Source organism: Bos indicus x Bos taurus, chromosome 9 (assembly GCF_003369695.1).
Source record: "Bos indicus x Bos taurus breed Angus x Brahman F1 hybrid chromosome 9, Bos_hybrid_MaternalHap_v2.0, whole genome shotgun sequence".
Lineage (NCBI taxonomy): Eukaryota > Metazoa > Chordata > Mammalia > Artiodactyla > Bovidae > Bos > Bos indicus x Bos taurus.
Window position 1 is genome coordinate 89,526,573 of NC_040084.1, and position 20,765 is coordinate 89,547,337.

Consider the following 20,765-nt stretch of genomic DNA (forward strand, 5'->3'; position numbering starts at 1 on the left):
TACAGATGCTTAAATGAAATATGTATTGTCTCAGTCCACATTTTAAAGCTTTACAATATTAAATACATTGGGTTAATCAAAAAGTTCTTTTGGGTTTTTCCATAAGATGTTCTATTGGGCTATTCGGATCCAATAGAAATGCTGATGCTTAGAACTTGCACTTTTAAGTGTAAACCTATAAAGTTATTAATATCACATCTTGGCTTCAGAGTTTTTGTTTTTCTGTATATGTGCCTGTGCACACCCATAGAGAAAAAAAAAATACAATTCCGAAAGACAACATATAATATAAATAACTTCATAGACAAAGGGAATTTTTCCTAATACTTATTTATATATTTTTTAAGAATGAGTGAAGCTATTGTCCATTTATTCAATAAATAATGGCTGAGTACTTCTGAGAAGTCAGGAGCTACAGCAGTGAACAAAACTGACGAAGTTCCTGTTCCCATAAAGCTTACAGGCCACTGGGGCTTCCAGTGTAGACAGATAACAAACAAGTAAATCAGGAACATGTACTGTATTTCAGATGGCAATATGTGCTTAAGAGAAATATAAAATTTAAATGATTAATTGTTCAAATGCAGTGTGGAAACACCACTGGAACCATCAAAAACCTTTTAAAATGCTATTAAATCTGACCAATCCTATATAGACATTAAAAACATTCTGGATGCATTTGAACATAAAAATATACTCTCATCATCATATATACCTTGAAATTAATATGAAGCTAAAATGCCCAGAAAAGTCCTCATTTCTGTAACTGTCTATAAATCATGGTTTATAGAGAAAATGCCAGTTTAATGGATCCTAGGAATTTTTTCTTTTAGTTCCTCTCTAGTGATTTTTACCTCTTTAAAAACAAACAATAAATCAATTATACTCTGATTAAAAACAAAGAAAACTAATACACATAAATAATTCCTACTGAACAGGCAGATAAAATCCAAAAACTGAGCGTTATCTATCAGCAGACAATCTATTTCATCACAAACTGAAAATATTCAATATAATTTATATGTCAAAGAAGCCTTTCCAGGCACATTAATTTTATGTCAAGAAGTGTTTGTAACAGAGTGCTCCTTTGTCGGGAAAGTAACCAGGAGTAAGGCCATCTTCGTACCAACGCCTAAACACTAGAAGAGTAAAACACACGTAGCCACACATCTGTTACCTTCCTGAGCTTCTCAATCATTTCTTCAATGAGAATGTCTCCATTCTGAGAGACCTTGCTTTCCATCTGAGTCAGCCATTCGCAAAGCTCCTTGTTCTTTTCACTGAAGACGGCCCACTCGTTCAGCCTCTCACTTACTTGCTGTCGCCTTAAGGAGAGCTGAAAAGTTCAAAGTGGGAGAAAACGCAACAGGATAATCAGAGTGGAACTCATAGCCTGAGGGAAGAAGCAAACAAAGTTTGTTGGGTGGCCTAAGACAAGCACTGGTCGTGCATCTCTTTAGGCCACTGTTCCCGGAGGCTCAGGCCCAGGACACTGCTCTAGCCTAGTGAGTTTCACAACCAGGATTTGCTATTAAGTATGAGTGGGAGACCCTGAATCCTCTACTTCCCTCCCAAGAGCCACATGCCCGTTCTCTTATAAAAGGTTCTGAACAATCCAGTTTCTCACTATAGTTGGTTCTGTAGCTATGATACGGGATTACTGAATGTACTTTAACTAAAAAAATATATAAACAAGAAACAAGAAAAGAATAAGAAAAGGGGAAAGGGGATGGGCAGGAAAAAAAGAAAAGACAAAAGAAGGAAGGAAAAGGGAAAAGAAAGAAAAATAGGGAAGAAAGGAAGGAAGGAAAGTTGAGCGTCAGGTGTCTAAAGAGGGTGGACCAAGGGACACAGTGGGAGAGCTCAGTTCCTGATCAGCTCTATCCTGATCACTTTACTTTGAGCAAATTCTTTTATATCTCTGCTGGTTTTCTTTTTTATTTATGTATCCTTGTTTCTTTTTCATATAACAGCCTTACTGAGATGTAATTTCCACACCATACAATTTGTCTGTTTATAAAGTGTACAACTCAGTGGTTTTTTCATTTATTAACAGAGTTTTACAACTACCAGCACAATCAATGTTGTAAGATTGTCATCAGTACAACACCTGGCCCCTGCCCCGCTCCGTACCCATCATAACTCACTCCCTTGCCTACCCCAGCATCTTCCTCCCAACCTTAATCTACTTTCTAGCAAATTTGGAAAACTCAGCAGTGGCCACAGGACTGGAAAAGGTCAGTTTTCATTCCAATCCCAAAGAACGCTCAAACTACCACACAATTGCACTCATCTCACACACTAGAAAAGTAATGCTCAAAATTCTCCAAGCCAGGCTTCAGCAATACGTGAACCATGAACTTCCAGATGTTCAAGCTGGTTTTAGAAAAGGCAGAGGAACCAGAGATCAAATTGCCAACATCCGCTGGATCATCGAATAAGCAAGAGAGTTCCAGAAAAACATCTATTTCTGCTTTCTTGACTATGCCAAAGCCTTTGACTGTGGATCACAAAAAACTGTGGAGAATTTTGAAAGAGATGGGAATACCAGACCACCTGACCTACCTCTTGAGAATCCTATTTGCAGGTCAGGAAGCAATACTTAGAACTGGACATGGAACAACAGACTGGTTCCAAACAGGAAAAGGAGTACGTCAAGGCTGTATATTGTCACCCTGCTTATTTAACTTCTATGCAGAGTACATCATGAGAAATGCTGGGCTGGAAGAAGCACAAGCTGGAATCAAGATTGCCGGGAGAAATATCAATCACCTCAGATATACAGATGACACCACCCTAATGGCAGAAAGTGAAGAGGAACTAAAAACCTCTTGATGAAAGTGAAAGAGGAGAGTGAAAAAGTTGGCTTCAAGCTCAACATTCAGAAAATGAAGATCATGGCATCTGGTCCCATCACTTCATGGGAAATAGATGGGGAAACAGTGGAAACAGTGTCAGACTTTATTTTTGGGGGCTCCAAAATCACTGCAGATGGTGACTGCAGCCATGAAATTAAAAGATGCTTATTCCTTGGAAGGAAAGTTATGACCAACCTAGATAGCATATTCAAAAGCAGAGACATTACTTTGCCAACAAAGGTCTGTCTAGTCAAGGCTATGGTTGGTTCTTCCAGTGGTCATGTATGGATGTGAAAGTTGGACTGTGAAGAAAGCTGAGTGCCGAAGAATTGATGCTTTTGAACTGTGGTGCTGGAGAAGACTCTTGAGAGTCCCTTGGACTGCAAGGAGATCCAACCAGTCCATTCTAAACGAGATCAGCCCTGGGTGTTCTTTGGAAGGAATGATGCTAAAGCTGAAACTCCAGTACTTTGGCCACCTCACGCGAAGAGTTGACTCATTGGAAAAGGCTCTGATGCTGGGACGGATTGAGGGCAGGAGGAGAAGGGGATGACAGAGGATGAGATGGCTGGATGGCATTACCAACTCGATGGACATGAATTTGGGTGAACTCCGGGGGTTGGTGATGGACAGGGAGGCCTGGCGTGCTGCGATTCATGGGGTTGCTAAGAGTCATACAGGACTGAGCGACTGAACTGAACTGAACTGAACTGATAGCACATTTTTGGGGATTCCCTTGTTGCTCAGATGATAAAGAATCTGCCTGCAATGCAGGAGACCTGGGTTCGATCCATGGGTTGGGAAGATCCCCTGGAGGAGGCCATGGCAACCCACTCCAGTATTCTTGTCTGGAGAATCTCCATGGACAGAGGAGCCTGGCAGGCTACAGTCCATGGTGTCACAAAGAGCTGGACACGACTGAGTGACTAAAGCACAGCACATAGCACATTTTATTTTTCAATTCATCTACCAATGAACATGTGAGTTGTGTCTGCTTTGGGGCTGTTATGAATAACACTGCTATGAACATTTGAGTGCAAGTGTTTGTCTGGACATAAATTTCATTTCTTTGGGGGTGTATACCCAGAAGTAGACTTGCTGAGTTGTACAGTAACACCACAGATTGTTTTCTAAATGCCTACACCATTTTATATTCCCACTCTCAGTAGGGCTCCAATTTCTTCACATCCTCACCAATATCTGTTATTATCTGTCTTTTGGATTACAGGCATCCTAGTGGATATAAAGTGATATTTCACTGTGGTTTTGATTTGCATTTCCCTGAAGGCTAATGATATGGAGAATCTTTTCATATTCTTGACCATTTGTATGACTTCTTTGGAGAACTGTCTGGTCAAATTCCATGCCCATTTCTTAATTTTTTTTTTTATTACTGACTTTTTTTTGTTCCTTATGCATTGTAGATACAATGGATTTATTTTCTTATTTCTAGGACTAGAATGATCCTTTTGAGAATTCTAAACTTTTCTGACTTCATAATACTCTTGTCTTTGCAGTACTGGCTAAGATACTATGGAATGCTTCTAGTTGAGTTAAACTGCATGTTAGTAAAATACAATGTTATTTGAGTGGCAAGAAGATGATCCACTTTTGCAGACATTCCGTACAGTCAAGTTGATAATGCTAGACTTCTGCCATTCATCTCACTGCATTAAACACTTACCTCTCAATTTTCCTTTTACAGTAACATTTTATTATGAAAAACATCAGACATACAGAAAAGTTGAAGGAATTGTGTGGTAAACAGCTATGACATACTCCGTAGACTAAAACTGTTCACATTTTGCTACATTTTGCTTTAATACCTATATGCCATTTTTCCATAGATTTATTTTACTTTTCAATGATCATTTAATGAATTTTCTTTTTCAAATGAATGTGAAAATATTTCTAAAGTGTTACACACTTCCTAGTTAGCAATTCTGTGAGGGCTGGCTCTGTTATTGATTAGGTAAATAATATTCAAGGTTCCTTACAGCCCCAAATCTCTGTGATTCTGTCTCTTAGAAAAGAATGGGAGCTAATCACATGAAAAAGAATAAAATACCTAGGAATAAACCTTCATAAGGAAGCAAAAGATCTGTACTCTGAAAATTGTAAGATGCTGATGGAGATTGAAGACTATACGAAGAGATGCAAAAAAAATACTGTGTTCTTGGATTGGAAGAATCAATATTGTTAAAATCACCATACTATCCAACACAATTGACAGAGTCAATGTAATCTGTATCAAATCACCAATGGCAGGAACAAAAAATTTCAAAATTTGTATGGAAACACAAAAGACTGAACAGTCAAAGAAATCTTGAGAAACAAAAACAAAGCTGAAAGAATCAGGCCGTCTGACTTCAGACTATACTACAAAGCTACAGTAATGAAAACAGTATGGTACTGGCACAAAAACAGGCACATGGTTCAATGAAAGCCCAGAAATAAACCCATGCACCTATGGCCAATTAATCTACAACAGAGGAGGCAAGAATATACAGTAGAGAAAAGACAGTTTTTCAATAAATGTTGATGGGAAAATTGGGCAGCTACATGGAATGAAATTAGAACATTCTCTAACACTGTCTACAAAAATCAACTCAAAATGGATTAAAGACCTAAATGTAAAACTAAATACTATAAAAACACCTGGAGGAAAACACAGGTGGAACACTTACTGACATAAATTCCAGCAATATTTTTTTTGATCCATCTCATAGAGTAATGGAAATAAAAACAAAAATAAACAAATGGGACCTAACTAAACTTAAGAGCTTTTGCACAGCAAAGAAAACCATAAACAAAATGAAAAGGCAACCTACAGAACAGAAGAAAATATTTGTAAACAAGGCAACTGACAAGGGATTCATTTCCAAAATATACGACCAGCTCACACAGCTCAATTAAAAAAAAAAAAAAGAAAGAAAGAAACTCAATCAACAAATGAGCAGAAGATCTAAATAGACATTTCTCTACAGAAGACATACAGATGACTGACAGGCATATGAAAAATGTTCCATATCACTAATTGTTAGAGAAAGGCAAATTAAAACTGCAATGAGGTAACAACTCATACTTGTCAGAATGACTATCATCAAAAAGTCCACAAATAATAAATGCTAGAGAAAGTATGGAAAAGGATCCTTCCTACACTGCTGATGGGAATGTAAATTGGTGTAGCCACTATGGAGAACAGTATGGAGATTCTTTCAAAACTAAAAACCGAGTTGCTGTATGATCCTGCAACTCTACTTCTGGGCATAGATGTAATTCGAAAAGATAAATGTACCCCTATGTCCAAAGCAGCACTATTTAGAATAGCCAAGACATAGAAGCAACCTAAGTGTTCATCAACAGATGAATTATTCTTAGCCATAAAAGATAATCAAATAATGACTTTGAAGTAACATGAATGGGTTTAGAGATTATCATATTAAGTGAAGTAAGTCACAGAAAGGAAAATATTATATGATACCACTTATATGTGGAATCTAAAAAAAAAATAACATAAATGATTTTATTTACAGAACAAAAGTAGATTAACAGACATAGAAAACAAACTTATGGTTACCAAAGGAAACAGTGACTGAGGGCAGGGAACTAACATATAAACACTACTATATATAAAATAGATAACTGACAATGCCCTACTGTATAGCACACAGAACTATATTCAATCTTATAATAACTGATAATGGAAAATAATCTGAAAATTATATACACACAAACACACACACATACACACACACACACATATTCTGAATCACTGTCCTGAAAACCTGAAACTAACACAACACTGTAAATTAACTATATTTCCATTTAAAAAACAGTTGAACAAAGATACTGAAGAAGTTTTCTCAAAAAAAAAAAAAAAAAGTTGGAAATTAGACTATAAGCCCAGGATATTCATGCCAGGTCCAGCTTAGTGATCTGCCTAGAGAGCAAACCCCACAACCTGCCATAATTTTTGAAATGTTACCATTAGAAATTCACTCTTTTGAGTTAACATGATATTTTAAAATAAAAATTTCTCTGGGTAGAGGTAACACGTATGAATCTATTAAGTATTTCCCCATTGGTATAATTCAGTTTACCATTAATTTTTCCTCAAGGCAGAACAACAGTGCATTTACTTGTTGTGGGTATTGATGGGAATGGAAAAAAGAAAACACAGATTAAAAGTTTTAGACACAAATTTCACCTATATCAAGTTCTACCAAGACAGTCCTGAAGAGCACGATTCCTCCAGCACCATTTTCCTCTCAACCTCTGACAGCAGAGTGTATTTCCATCTGCTGGAATGCTAAGATTTTGAACTTTCTGATGTATATAACTTTCTTTTTCATTCACAGAATATCAGAATCATACTAATATTACAATTTTTGCTTTGACTGCTATCCAAGCGGAAACTATATTTTCATAGTTGAAAATGCCCAAAGGAACTGTTTTCCATACAAAGTTAGAAATCCCTGCCCTTCAGACTTCAGACGATGTGTAGCTCTGCTATGTGTAGTGCCTCTGAGTCTTCCCTCATATCCTGGCCATGGGCAAGAATAAATTCTAGGGCTTTTAGCAACAACACTTCAGGGAAGACAATCACACAACAGAAAATATTATCTACCTCTTTGAGAGGTAGCTATTAGGTTAAAAGAGGATAATACCTACCCTCTTTTCAGAGACAGGGAGAGAGGAGGTTAGACACATTTGAGGGCCACGTTGACCAGTAAAGCTTGAGTTTTTGATACATGTTGCAATATAATGTTATGATCAAATACCAGAGGCAGATGAGATTCAAAAACAATCTCTATCACTTACTACAGATTATGACCAGGGCAAGATTATTCATCTTTCTTAAGCTTTATTTTCACTGTTTGTAAATTAATCTTCCATTTGTCCCAAATTTCACTAAATGTCTATGGTTTGCAGTAAACATGTGTCTGCTATATGAAATGTCTTATGTACTGGAACACTGGAGGCTCATAATAGAATCTATTCTTCAAAGAAGAAAATAATTCAAGAAAGTGACCAGTAGATCTTAAAGAGCTAACAAAAGTTAAATGCTCAGTCACTTCAGTCGTGTCCAATTCTTTGCAACACCATGGATCATAGACCACCAAGCTCCTCTGTCCATGAGATTTTCCGAGCAAGAATACTAGAGTAGGTTGCCATGCCCTCCTCTGGGGGATCTTCCCAATCCTGGGATTGAACCCAAGTCTCCAGTGTCTCCTGCACTGCAGGTGGATACTTTACCACGTGAGCCCTCAGAGAAGCCCAACAAAAGTTAAGTCTACTTAACTACTGTTACTACTAGTAGTACAACTATATACGAAATTTGCGTTTTAACACTTTTTTCTCTTTGACATGCATGTATTCATGAAGCAGCTTGAATACATGTTTCTAGTTTTTTCACACACCATGCAAGTGTTATTTTCATTTTACTTGCTTAGACAGAATAGCAGTTGAAAGAAGGAACAGGTAGGCCATAAACACTGGTTACAAACTGGTGCCAAAAGCTTTTCAAAAGATTTACATTAATAATGGGGACAGCATTTTCCTTTTGGTTTTTCCTTTGAGCTCAGTGGAAGCCCTCAACTTATTTATCAGTTTAGCACATATTTGTGTTTTCTCAAGGGTTTAAACGCATTGCACTGCCAACAGCTGACAAACACCAGCTAAAACCTCCAGAGCGGGAGGCAGCTAACAGGAAACACATCCTCTTCTGCTTCAGATATTTTTACCATGACAATCTGAAAGAACACCAAGCAATGACAATGATGATATATTTAAATCTCAGCTGGAATTACACACAGCTCTACAAACCAAGGCAGGAATGAAAGCAAACAGAAGCCATGACTATCCACAGGCACAAGAGTCCTTTCCGGGGCTCTACTTGAAGGCAGGACACTTTTCCGTTACCTCAACTCTGCAGTGGTCACGCACAGGGCGGCCCTCTCCTCCTCGTCTGGAGCCCCAGTCAGATCGTACTTCTCACCAGTTGCTTTCATTGGAATGTGAACACACTACTTGGTCTTTAACAAGGGGATTATGCCTTGCTTCACTTAAGTTTTTAACTTTTTAAAGTGAGACATAGGCACAAACTCATTTCCTTTTGTGGTTGCATGCTTGACAGAAGTTCTCCGGAAATACTAACTCAAGAAGTAGTAACTGGTCTACACTTCTCCTTCCGGCTATATCCTGGCAACTTTGGTATGAATACACATGACTAAACTTTTGCTGATTTAATTGTTTGTGTGCTGTGCTCAGCCACTCAGTCGTGTCTGATTCTTGCAAACCCATAGACTCTAGGCTGCCAGACTCCTCTGTCCATGGGATTCTCCAGGCAAGAATACTGGAGTGGGTAGCCATTTCCTTCTCCAGGGGATCTTCCCAACCCAAGAATCAAACCTGGGTCTCCTGCATTGCAAGTAGACACTTTATTGACTGAGCTACAAGGGACTCTTTAGACTGAAGCAATGTGAGAAGGGCATGCTTCAGCTTCAGGCCTTAAGATGTTCAATATAGAAGGTTTCTAGAAACACTGTTTCTGCTTCCTCTTTTTTTTTTTTACTTGTCTTAGTCTACTCACAGGTGCAAGGTATTAGTCTCTTCACAGAATGTTATATGATCAACAGGCACTTTCAAAATGTATTTTTAAACAGACTGTTGCCTAGCTATATGTAAGTCTGCTGAGTAATTTTACAACATAACTTTTATGTTAAGTTAATTTTACAACCTAACTTTTATGTTTTATGTTTTAAGATTATATAAATCTTAAAGGAAATCAGTCTGAATATTCATTGGAAGGACTGATGTTGAAGCTGAAACTCCAATACTTTGGCCACCTGATGCAAAGAGCTGACTCATTTGAAAAGACCCTGATGCTGGGAAAGATTGAAGGCAGGAAGAGAAGGGGATGACAGAGGATAAGATGGTTGGATGGCATCACCGACTCAATAGACATGGGTTTGGGTAGACTCCGGGAGTTGGTGATGGACAGGGAGGCCTGGCATGCTGCGGTTCATGGGGTCGCAAAGAGTTGGAAACAACTAAGCGACTGAACTGAACTGAACCGAGAACACTTAAGATATACTCTGCTAGCAACTTTAAAGTATATAATCTGGTCTGTTGACTATAGTCCCCGTGCTGGACATTAAATCCCTGGAACTTGCTCAGCTTGTAACTGGAAGTGAGCATCCTCTATACATGATGGTTTTCCTACATAGTACTGGTCTTCCTAAGCCAAGAAGTATTACATACTCATAATCTTCGCACCCTCCAAAATATTCAGAAACCTTGTCATTATTCTACATTTAGAGGAACGTAAGAAATAAAATAAATGTCCTAAAATCCTATCCTGATAATCAACAGTATAAATGAACACTCAGCTGTTCTAGGTACTGGAGATGCAAAGAAAAGGTTTGTCCTCAAGAGCTTCAGAGTCTTCAAATCAAATTTCAAACATAAAAAGAAAATGAGAAGAAGGGAGGAACAAAGGAACAGTGTGCTGTCACACGATGGCATAGATGAAAAGGTAGTTGGGAGTTCAGAGAAAAGACAGAGGTCTCAGCATCTCAAACAGTGGCATCACAGGAGTGTTGGAATTCAAAAGAAGAGGATAGATTAGAAAATCAAAAAAGAAGGAATGAATACTCTAGGCAGGAAGTTTAGGCAAGAAGAATGGCCTGAGCAAGATCTTGGGGTAGAGGATTTCATGGTAGGTTTGGCAAGGTGATGGGAGCCGATATTTAAAGTGTTCTCTCTCTGAAAGCTTCACAGACCTCAAATAGCTAGAGAAATGGATCTAGTCTAATTCATTTCACATGATCTACTAAAAAGTACTGAGTCAGCAAGCAGTGCTAGACTTGTCTCAGTTTTAAGAAAAATGGATGAATAAAGCTCACAAGGGTAACTTAACATTGCTGTGATCATTCTCGAATGACTATATCCACCAAATATCTTTTATTTATATATGCTATGATACAATCTTTACATTAAAAAGTATACACTAATTTACTAGATGGTATAGATTCTGGATTGAAAACTCAAAAAAGAATAAAGTGTGACGAATATCAACACACTCCATTTAAGTTCCTCACTGGGTTCAATGAGAATGTACAACCCTGGGAAAAGTGACTAAATGAATTTTGAATGCAAATCATTGACATGCTTAACGATAATCATCTCTTACAATTCTTTCTTTTAAAAGCACATACACTCACACACACGTGTGCGCGTGTGCATTTGCCAAGTGTGCTCCAGAATTTTTCTCCAGTTCATCCTTCCCACAGCTACTTCTCTCCAGCCAGGAGTGTTGGAATACAGCAGGTTCTCTTTCTGCTCTATTCCTGTACCTTTTTCAAGCCCCAAACTTGTCTAACACCTCCACTTTTCCCCCTACACCAAGCCGTCTTTTCCACTCGGATCTCAGCACTCAATTCAAGATTTATTCAGTTCAATAAGGACTTCCTTTATTCTCTGCGATCCACACTGTCCTTAGTTTGCTTACACTTTTGTATATTGTGTTACTTATACCTGGTTTTCCTCTTCACTGTATAAGTTCTTTTTAACGGATTTTAGTCTCAGCTCAATGATAAACTACACAGTAGGGACATCTACTCTAGCTTGTGAAATTCTCAATAATTAATGTGACTGATTCGTTTAACAAATATGCATCATAACCTATTTTGTGCCAGGCAAGGCAATGAAGGTGCAGTAAGGAACCCTACAGACATGGTTCCCACTCCCTGAAATGTATGACCTCAAGGCCGTAAGTCAGAGCCATTCTTCACTTATGGGCTCTATTATTCCTATTTGCCTTGAGTGTCCACTCCTTGTCACTCCACCAATCTTTCTCTTTCATTTCCAAACCAAAACCCATTCTGGGATCTCTTTTAAGGTATTGTGCACACAGAATGTGGGCTTCCCAGGGGCACTAGTGGGAAAGAACCCGCTTGTCAATGCAGATGATGTAGAACATGCAGGTTCGATCCCTGGGTCAGGAAGATCCGCTGGAGGAGGGCATGGCAGCCCACTGCAGTGTTCTTGCCTGGAGAACTCCATGGACAGAGGAGCCTGGTAAACTACAGTCCATAGGGTTGCAAAGAGTTGGACACAACTTAAGTAACTTACCCTGCATGCACTTTGAATGCACTTACTAAATGAGTCAAGTATGGCTAAAAATGTCATATACCCATGAATTGTGAGGAAACAACTATCATAAATCAGGAGCAATCAGATCAGATCAGATCAGTCGCTCAGTCGTGTCCGACTCTGCGACCCCATGAATCGCAGCACGCCAGGCCTCCCTGTCTATCACCAACTCCTGGAGTTCACTCAGACTCACGTCCATCGAGTCAGTGATGCCATCCAGCCATCTCATCCTCTGTCGTCCCCTTCTCCTCCTGCCCCCAATCCCTCCTAGCATCAGAGTCTTTTCCAATGAGTCAACCCTTCACATGAGGTGGCCAAAGTACTGGAGTTTCAGCTTTAGCATCATTCCTTCCAAAGAAATCCCAGGGCTGATCTCCTTCAGAATGGACTGGTTGGATCTCCTTGCAGTCCAAGGGACTCTCAAGAGTCTTTTCCAACACCACAGTTCAAAAGCATCAATTCTTTGGCACTCAGCCTTCTTCACAGTCCAACTCTCACATCCATACATGACCACAGGAAAAACCATAGCCTTGACTAGACGGACCTTTGTTGGCAAAGTAATGTCTCTGCTTTTGAACATGCTATCTAGGTTGGTCATAACTTTCCTTCCAAGGAGTGAGCGTCTTTTAATTTCATGGCTGCAGTCACCATCGGCAGTGATTTTGGAGCCCCCCAAAATAAAGTCTGACACTGTTTCCAATGTTAAATGTACAAAACCGAGCTTCTCCAGTTGCTCAGCAGTAAAGAACCTTCCTGTATGCAGGAGATATGGGTTTGATCTCTGGGTCAGGAATATTGCCTGGAGAAGGCAATATTGGAGGCAATACTGGAAACCCACTCCAGTATTCTTGCCAGGAAAATCCCATGGACAGAGGAGGCTGGTGGACCACGATCCATGGGGTTGCAAAGAGTTGGACACGACTGAAGTGACTGAGCATGCATACACATACAAACCACTCATAGCATCAGCTAAAACTGCAAATAAAACCATGCTTTTTTACCTGTTGTAAGTATGAAAGGGACCACCAATACCTACCTAGCAAAACCACATCCATGTACCACATAACTGTACTTCCTTTTCAAAATATTTTGACAGCCAGTAAAAGAAAGAGCAAGAGAATCCAGTTTGGATACATTTAAAATAGAGTGTTAAGATATAATTGTCTAAATTTGAAGCATTGTCATAATAAGCCCAGAGTTTTCCTCTGTCCAAGTGGGACGGGTCCAAATGTGGACACAGCCACAGACATTTCAAACCATCTTCTAGTTTGCAGCCTTTCTGAGCGGATGCTGAGTGTCTAGAGTTTGTCTCACCTGGTGGCATAGTTCTTCCCACTGCCTCTGCAGAAGCTCCATGCGTTCGTTAAGGATGGAGATATCATCTGCACTGATGTAAGCACAGAGAGCCTTCTTCAGCAGTGTCAGCTGTGCCAAGTCATCTGTCCAGCTCCCAACTGTGTTTTCCAATTCCTAGATTTTTTTTTTAAAGAAAAGCACAAAACTTGAATACTCATGGGCATCTATCATCACCAATTTCTCAAGTGTATTTGAAATCCCTCTTAATGTCTCTGGGCTTCCAGGTGGCATCTGGGAATGCAGCAGATATGAGGCTTGGGTTTGATCCCCTGGAGGAGGGCACATCAACCCTGTACTCTTGCCTGGAGAATCCCAGGGACAGAGAAGTCTGGCAGGCTACAGTCCATAGGGTTGCAAAGAGTTGGACACAATGAAAGTGACTTGTCACTGGCACTTGATGTCACTGCCTTTCCATTCCATTCTATTTGAACACCCAAACTGTTTATCTATTGGGTTGGTCAAAAAGTTCATTCAGGTTTTTCCATCAGATGTTATGAAAAAACCTGAATGAACTTTTTGGCCAACTCAACACTTTTCTTCCTACATAATCTGATAATTTGCCAGGTTCTTCTGATATAGTACCAGGTTGCTTGCAGAATCTTTCCTAACTGGAAATGGAGATCTATTTTCCACTTCACTGACCACTTCTGATTGTCTTTCCTAGTTCAAGTTTCATCACCATATTGATCTTACTTATTTTTTTTTTTTATTTTTAAACTTTACAATATTGTATTGGTTTTGCCAAATATCGAAATGAATCCACCACAGGTATACATGTGTTCCCCATCCTGAACCCTCCTCCCTCCTCCCTCCCCATACCATCCCTCTGGGTCGTCCCAGTGCACCAGCCCCAAGCATCCAGTATCGTGATCTAACTTATTTTTAAATCAGCTTAATAAAATCCTTTACCTTTGTCTCAAGTGACGGATCATGTTTGTGAAATACTTTTTAAAAATCCAAACTACTAGATTTAACTCTCATCTTCAAACACTATCAATTGCTACAGACTTATTGATACATTGTAGCTAAAAAGATGTATTGCTGGTATTACTTGATTTAAAATAATGGGCTGAATATGTTTACTGCAGAAGAAAAGAGATCATTCAGCTACTGGTAAAATACGTATTTTGTCCTTTCGGGGAACAATTTCAGGAAAAAAAAATCCATATAATAATATTTGAAAGTTTTTTCAACAGTTTTTGCAATGCTTTGAACAGATGACTAGTTTTAAAATTTGTATAGCTCTTGCTTTTTGCCAGCTGTTGATGTTTTTAGATTCCAGCTAATTTTGTTCATGAATAGAATATTTCACATGGCTTTTACCTTCTCTTTTGTCTCATTAAACAGGAGACAAGTTTCCAAAGGCAAAGGCAATTAACGACAGTCTGAGGCTAACTTCTCAGGCAATTTAAGCAAACTAGGTTTTAGCCAGAATTTTCTAGGTAATTGCTTTGTTTTGCTGCTAAGGTGGTTTGGGGGAGAGAGTAGCAGGAAGCTGGACCGAAATGCATCCTTCTAATCTCCAAACTTAATAGCAGGGCATGTTTGTAACTGCTGTGTATTTTGGGACACAAGGTCCCATGGTAACAGTGTTTGGGTGAAAGACCAAACCATCCGGGAGTATTAAATATGCAGCATTTCTGTTTATATCTGTAGTCATATTAAACTGCCATATCACTGTAAAGATTTTCTTCTTTTTATACCAATTTCCAACTCCACCCCAAACTCAAATATCAGATTGGGTGTATGGGTTTAAAAAAGAAACACCAGCACCAGGGCCCAACTATCACAGACTCACGGACTCCATTTTAGATGTTTGTGTGATAAAAATATAGCCTTTGGATTCAGGAAACTCTGATAATTACCAACTTTGAAAAGTTATTAAATTTCTAGCTGCTTCGTTTTCCACATCTGCAGAAGGGAAATGACAGACTGTCCTTAGGAGCTTGCGTTCACGCCAATGGAGATAACACTGGCCAGCTATGGGCACACAGGGGCCCACTAAACGCCCATTCCTGCCTCTTGAAAGTTTTCTTTAATCATTTGTCATAGATTCACAGTCAAAGACTTAAATATTTTTAATCTTTGCATAGTACTGACTTTACATCTCTAGATAATATTTCACTCCCTTATCATCCATGACATAAAGTACACTACCTTTCTTTTTCCTAAATCTGCCTCTTTTCAGTTTCAAAGATCATCTTCACATTTTAATACTGAAGAAAAATTCTTATATCTACTCTTTTAATGATTTCTGGACTTCTCTAAAAATTAATCTTTCTTGGGACCTCCCTGGTGCTCCAGTGGCTAAGACTCTGAGCTCTCAAAGCAGGGGACCTGGGTTCGATCCCTGGTCAGGGAACTAGATTCTACATGCCTCAACTAGAGATCCTGTGTGCTGCAACTAAGATCTGGTGCAGCCAAAAAGAAATCTTTTTTTTTTTTTTTTAATTAATCTTTCTTAAAGGCTTCTGACTTCTTAGACAAAGTGAAACAGAGAACTTCTGATCAAAATCTAAATCATTTATATCTGTGTGAAGTTTTAAACAAAGTCACTCCAGTGCAGTAATTTACAAATGACTTGGAGAACATGAGGACATGTTTCATTGGAGGGAAAAAGCATCTTTAAAGATAACTTTATTTTGATCTGCATATTGCTCAGCAGAGAACTGCTGTCTTGGCACTTGACTTAGCTACTCAGGAGTGAATGGAACAAATCCTACAGACGCTAAATCATGTTGGTCTCACTGAGCGCCCCATGCAGGGAGCAGCCTGTTTTAGCTACTGATTGGCTTCCAAGTGCCATTTGAGGTGTTGATCACAATCTCTAAATTGATAGGGCCCTGAAGATACAAAGGACTGTGTGACTCAATGCAGTAAGTGAAATCAGCTAATATAGTTCCTGGTTTTTCTAACAGAAAAGAGCCTAGAGGGCAGGTTGTGTTTCTCCAAGGACCGCAGTCTACAGAATTTCCATGTCGCTGAGCCTCACTCTTCTACATGTGAACTAGACTCTTCTGCTGAATGACTGTCCAGTGTGGACGGTTTAGAAGGATTGTCTTTATTGCTCTTAATCTATGTTTTAACTGTCTTTTAATGTTGTGTTTTACATTTTCATTGACTCACTCATGGTAATCCATAAACTAGTCTATAATTTCATCAACTGCAATAAATCAATAAGCAAGTTTCACCAGAGTTGTCTGCCCTAATGCAAGATACCAGAAACTTGCACCTACAGGTAGACCATTACAGAAGCTCAACTGAATTATGCTTTCAAAGGCATCACACTAGAAGCACAAGAAAGTGGAAGTGTTAGTCACTCAGTTGTGTCTAACTCTTTGTGGCCCCATGGATCATAGCCTGCCAGGCTCTGTCCATGGAACCCTCAAGGCAAGAATACTGGAGTGGGTAGCCATTTGCTTCTCCAAGGCATCTTCCCAAATCAGGGATCGAACCCTGGTCTCCTGCATTGCAGGCAGATGCTTTAACATCTGAGCCACCAGGGAAGCCCAGAAGCACAGGTAGGTGACAGTTAAAAGCTTAGTCCAGTGGTTTACCTTGCAGCACATCTGCTCCGCATGGAGCTCTTCATGATGATCTGGGAGAGGCTGGGAAAGCCTCTTTTTGAAAGTTCGTAGTTTCTCCAGAGAATCAGCTATTCCGTTCTCACACTTTTCCCAGTCCTAGAATGGCCAGAGAAAGAAATTTTAAGGAATAAGAAGTTAGGAAACAAGAAAAACTCTCTTCTCAACTCCCAGACAATGGATTAAAGTTACACTGATGAGTACTGCAAAGGCGTCCACATCCATAGCCATGGGCATCAATAACAGAAGAGCTGAGTTCTAAACTTTTCTCATTATCTGCGTGGCTTCAAGCAGGTGAGGCGTTATGTCTCAGTGTTCCTTACAAAAACTGAAATAACACAAACTCTCAAAAACTGTGGGAGAATGCAAGGGAACAAGAGGTGTCGAGATGTCAAGGACAAAAACAGAATATTATCAGTTTTCGAAAATGTTTTTGCATCCAAATCTGTCTACGGAGGTAAGAGTATAAACACACTACTTTGCCTCTCTCCTAAGCCCACCCATAACTGCACTCATGTCTCTATTATCTCAACACACTATAAGGGGTAGAAAAGAGGATATGGAATCTCTTTCAGGGTGAAAATACATATTAGGTAAGAGAAGTGATATGAAATGTAAAGGTAATATAAACCTGGCTCTGATTCAATTCAATACATAAACAGTATGAACTAAAGCAAAAAAGTAGACCAAGACAGAGAATTCAACAATTTTATTTTTTATTTTTTTTTGAATTCAACAATTTTAAATGTACACCTTATATGTCAGTACGCATCAGTACTCTGAAGGAGAATGTAACAGGTAAAGAGGTAGAGTATTGGGACTTCCCTGGTAGTCTAGGGGATAAGACTCTATGCTCCCAATGCAAGGGGCCCAGGTTTGATTCCTGGTCAGGAACTAGATCTTGCATGCCACAGCTAAATATCCACATGCTGTAACAAAGATTGAAGATCTAGCAACTAAGACCCAGAGAAACTAAATAAATTAATTAATTAAAAAAAAAAAACAGGTAAGAACTTGGCGGTAAGGAATGTGGTAGATTACTGTTGCTGCTGCTGCTAAGTCACGTCAGTCGTGTCCGACTCTATGTGACCCCATAAACGGCAGCCCACCAGGCTGCCCCGTCCCTGGGATTCTCCAGGCAAGAATACTGGAGTGGGTTGCCATTTCCTTCTCCAATGCATGAAAGTGAAAAGTGAAAGTGAAGTCGCTCAGTCGTGTCCGACTCTTAGCGACCCCATGGACTGCAGCCTACCAGGCTCCCCCGTCCTTGGGATTTTCCAGGCAAGGGTACTGGAGTGGGGTGCCATTGCCTTCTCCTAGGTGCTGACAAAAGAAAGCATACATGCTGTGGTTGTGTTTCAAAATACTACACACCAAAGGTAACAAAGGTTACCTCTAGGAAAGATACTAGGATTTGGATTTGAGTGGTAGTGTCACGTAGGGAAAATTTAATTTTTTTTTACTCTCTGTACTTCAGTTCTTACCTGAATTTTTTTTCAGACACATGACTTCTTGGGTAATTAAAAAAAAGGAGAGTAAAAGAAAACAAAAAAGTAAAAAAAAAGAGAGAGAGAGCAACCATGATGGAGACCTGATTCTTTACAGCACCCTATCTACAAATAGCCCACATCTGGGGTCTCTGTGCCAATTAAATTCAACTCAACAAATCTCCTTCAGTTTGTCTGATACTCTACACTCCTGGCCTTCCCTCCCTCTCCCACAACTTAAATTACTGAGTTCCAGAGAAGGCAATGGCACCGCACTCCAGTACTCTTGCCTGGAAAATCCCATGGACAGAGGAGCCTGGTAGGCTGCAGTCCTTGGGGTCGCTAAGAGTCGGATACAACTGAGTGACTTCACTTTCACTTTTCACTTTCATGCATTGGAGAAGGAAATGGCAACCCACTCCAATGTTCTTGCCTGGAGAATCCCATGGACGGCAGAGCCTGGTGGGCTGCCGTCTATGGGGTCACACAGAGTCGGACATGACTGAAGTGACTTAGCAGCAGCAGCAGCAGAGACAACTTGAGTTGTTTTTAGTCATCAGCCTAGTGCCAAATCCTGCTACATTTCTCTTCACATTATTCTTTGGACTATCTTTCATCACCAGTCTCTTCCTGTCTGAGTTCTTTCTATCTTTTCTCCTGATGCCTTATTTTCACCACAGCAACACACAGTTGCTATTTCAACTCTCTTCTTTGAGACATAATGGCCACCTTACCTCCTTGCTCATAATGTCTTTTGGTTTCTAAATGAACTGACAGTTTGGCCCAAACTTTTCATTTTTTAAAAAAAAAATTCCTTCAGGGAACTTCCTAGAGTATATAACCACATTCCTTCTTCCCATTCACCAGAAAGAACAAAAACAAAACCCAAAAGTCCCAGCTGTCTGTTTTTGGACAGAATTGTTCCAATTCCCCTTTATTAAAATATCTTGGTGTTCCCAGGCTATGCTTTGTTCATCAATGCTAAACACAGTTAGGGCAGATAACAGACTCTCTTTCTGCTTAAGCTGAACAACATTCTCAATTAAATCATCTCACACGCTGAAATCTCTCAACATGTGGGCAAGGAATGTTCACTGATCTAAAAAGAGAAAAGGTCAGCTTTTATCCTTTATAACGGAATTAAGAGGTAATTGTGAAGGTGGTTAACACACAGGCATAGAGCTATGATGACTGTGTTTCTGGCGTATTTACTCAGCATTCAGTTAAAAGCGAAAATAGGTAAGCATCATGGCTGTGGTGAAAAGATACAGTAAAATGAGACTGTATAAACATTAGAATTCAGCCCCATAAATTCCTTCTCAGGCAAACAGGATCTAATGTATGATCCAAAAATAAAAAATACAACTTTAACAAGAGAATAGGGATTCCCCTTTCCAAAGATGGATTAGATTCTAAAGCTATAACCAAGAGTTTTACTAAATGAATTACAAGGAAGTAACTAAATGTTATGGTCTGCAAACATTTATCAAAGCAGATATTTTATATGCCAACGAATAACAGACAAAGCAAATGAAATGACTCAGACATCTCATCTTAGTCAGTCTTAGAAATGTGTCCAAAAGTCAATCACAAATAAAGAAAAAATATATGATTAACATGCTCTGTACAGAATGATTTACAATGTTTTTAATCCTTTCCTGAAAGCCAAAAAAGAAGAAAAAAGAATTAGGCATATTGTATTACTGATGAATTGCAGTGTGTGCAAATAATGATTCTCTAACATATGTTGGGTGGCATTTTTGATTCATTGCTTCCTGCACAGAAGGTAATATATTATTCAATAAGATTCAGTAGAAAAAAAAATGAGTGTGCAAACATTAAGTATTCAGAGAAAAAAAAGCAAAATGTGTTTTATTAACTTTATTATTATTACCTTTGATCCAAAAACAGACAGGCCAAATTTAATAAATGACCTCATTAAAGTGCTGGTGATTATCAATGTATATTAAACTTTGGTATTTAGTCATGTTTGGTTTCAAAATGTTAATAATATCAACAATAATTACCATCATTTGTTGAGTACTCAGTATGTACCAAGTATTTTGATACATAATTCACTTTCATTATTTCATTAAATCTTCAGAATACCTTATGAAAGAGATGTGATCATACCCACTCTACAAATTAGGAAACTGAGGCTTTGAGAGGTTGAGTTTGCCAGGCTACCTCGTTTCTTATGGTTTTAACTTGAGTTTATCTGAGTTTAGAGCCCCATACCTTCATTCAACTGCTGATTTAATTGTGTCTTATGCAAAGAATTGGAAAGTGAGGGAGAAAAGCACATTGTGGGAGGTCTGATA

The 20,765-nt window shown here is 39.0% G+C and overlaps 1 protein-coding gene across 13 annotated transcripts in view; it reads right to left on the reverse strand.

The window, feature by feature from the left end:
- SYNE1 (spectrin repeat containing nuclear envelope protein 1) overlaps nucleotides 1-20,765 on the reverse strand; it is a 496,771-nt gene that overhangs the window by 72,543 nt on the left and 403,463 nt on the right. For all 13 annotated transcript variants that reach the window (XM_027551881.1, XM_027551880.1, XM_027551874.1 and 10 more), the window contains 3 exons: nucleotides 16,931-17,056; nucleotides 13,332-13,487; nucleotides 1,178-1,336 (listed from right to left, as the gene is read on the reverse strand). In XM_027551881.1, coding sequence (XP_027407682.1) covers nucleotides 1,178-1,336; nucleotides 13,332-13,487; nucleotides 16,931-17,056 — 441 coding nt within the window. The remainder of the gene's footprint in view (nucleotides 1-1,177; nucleotides 1,337-13,331; nucleotides 13,488-16,930; nucleotides 17,057-20,765) is intronic.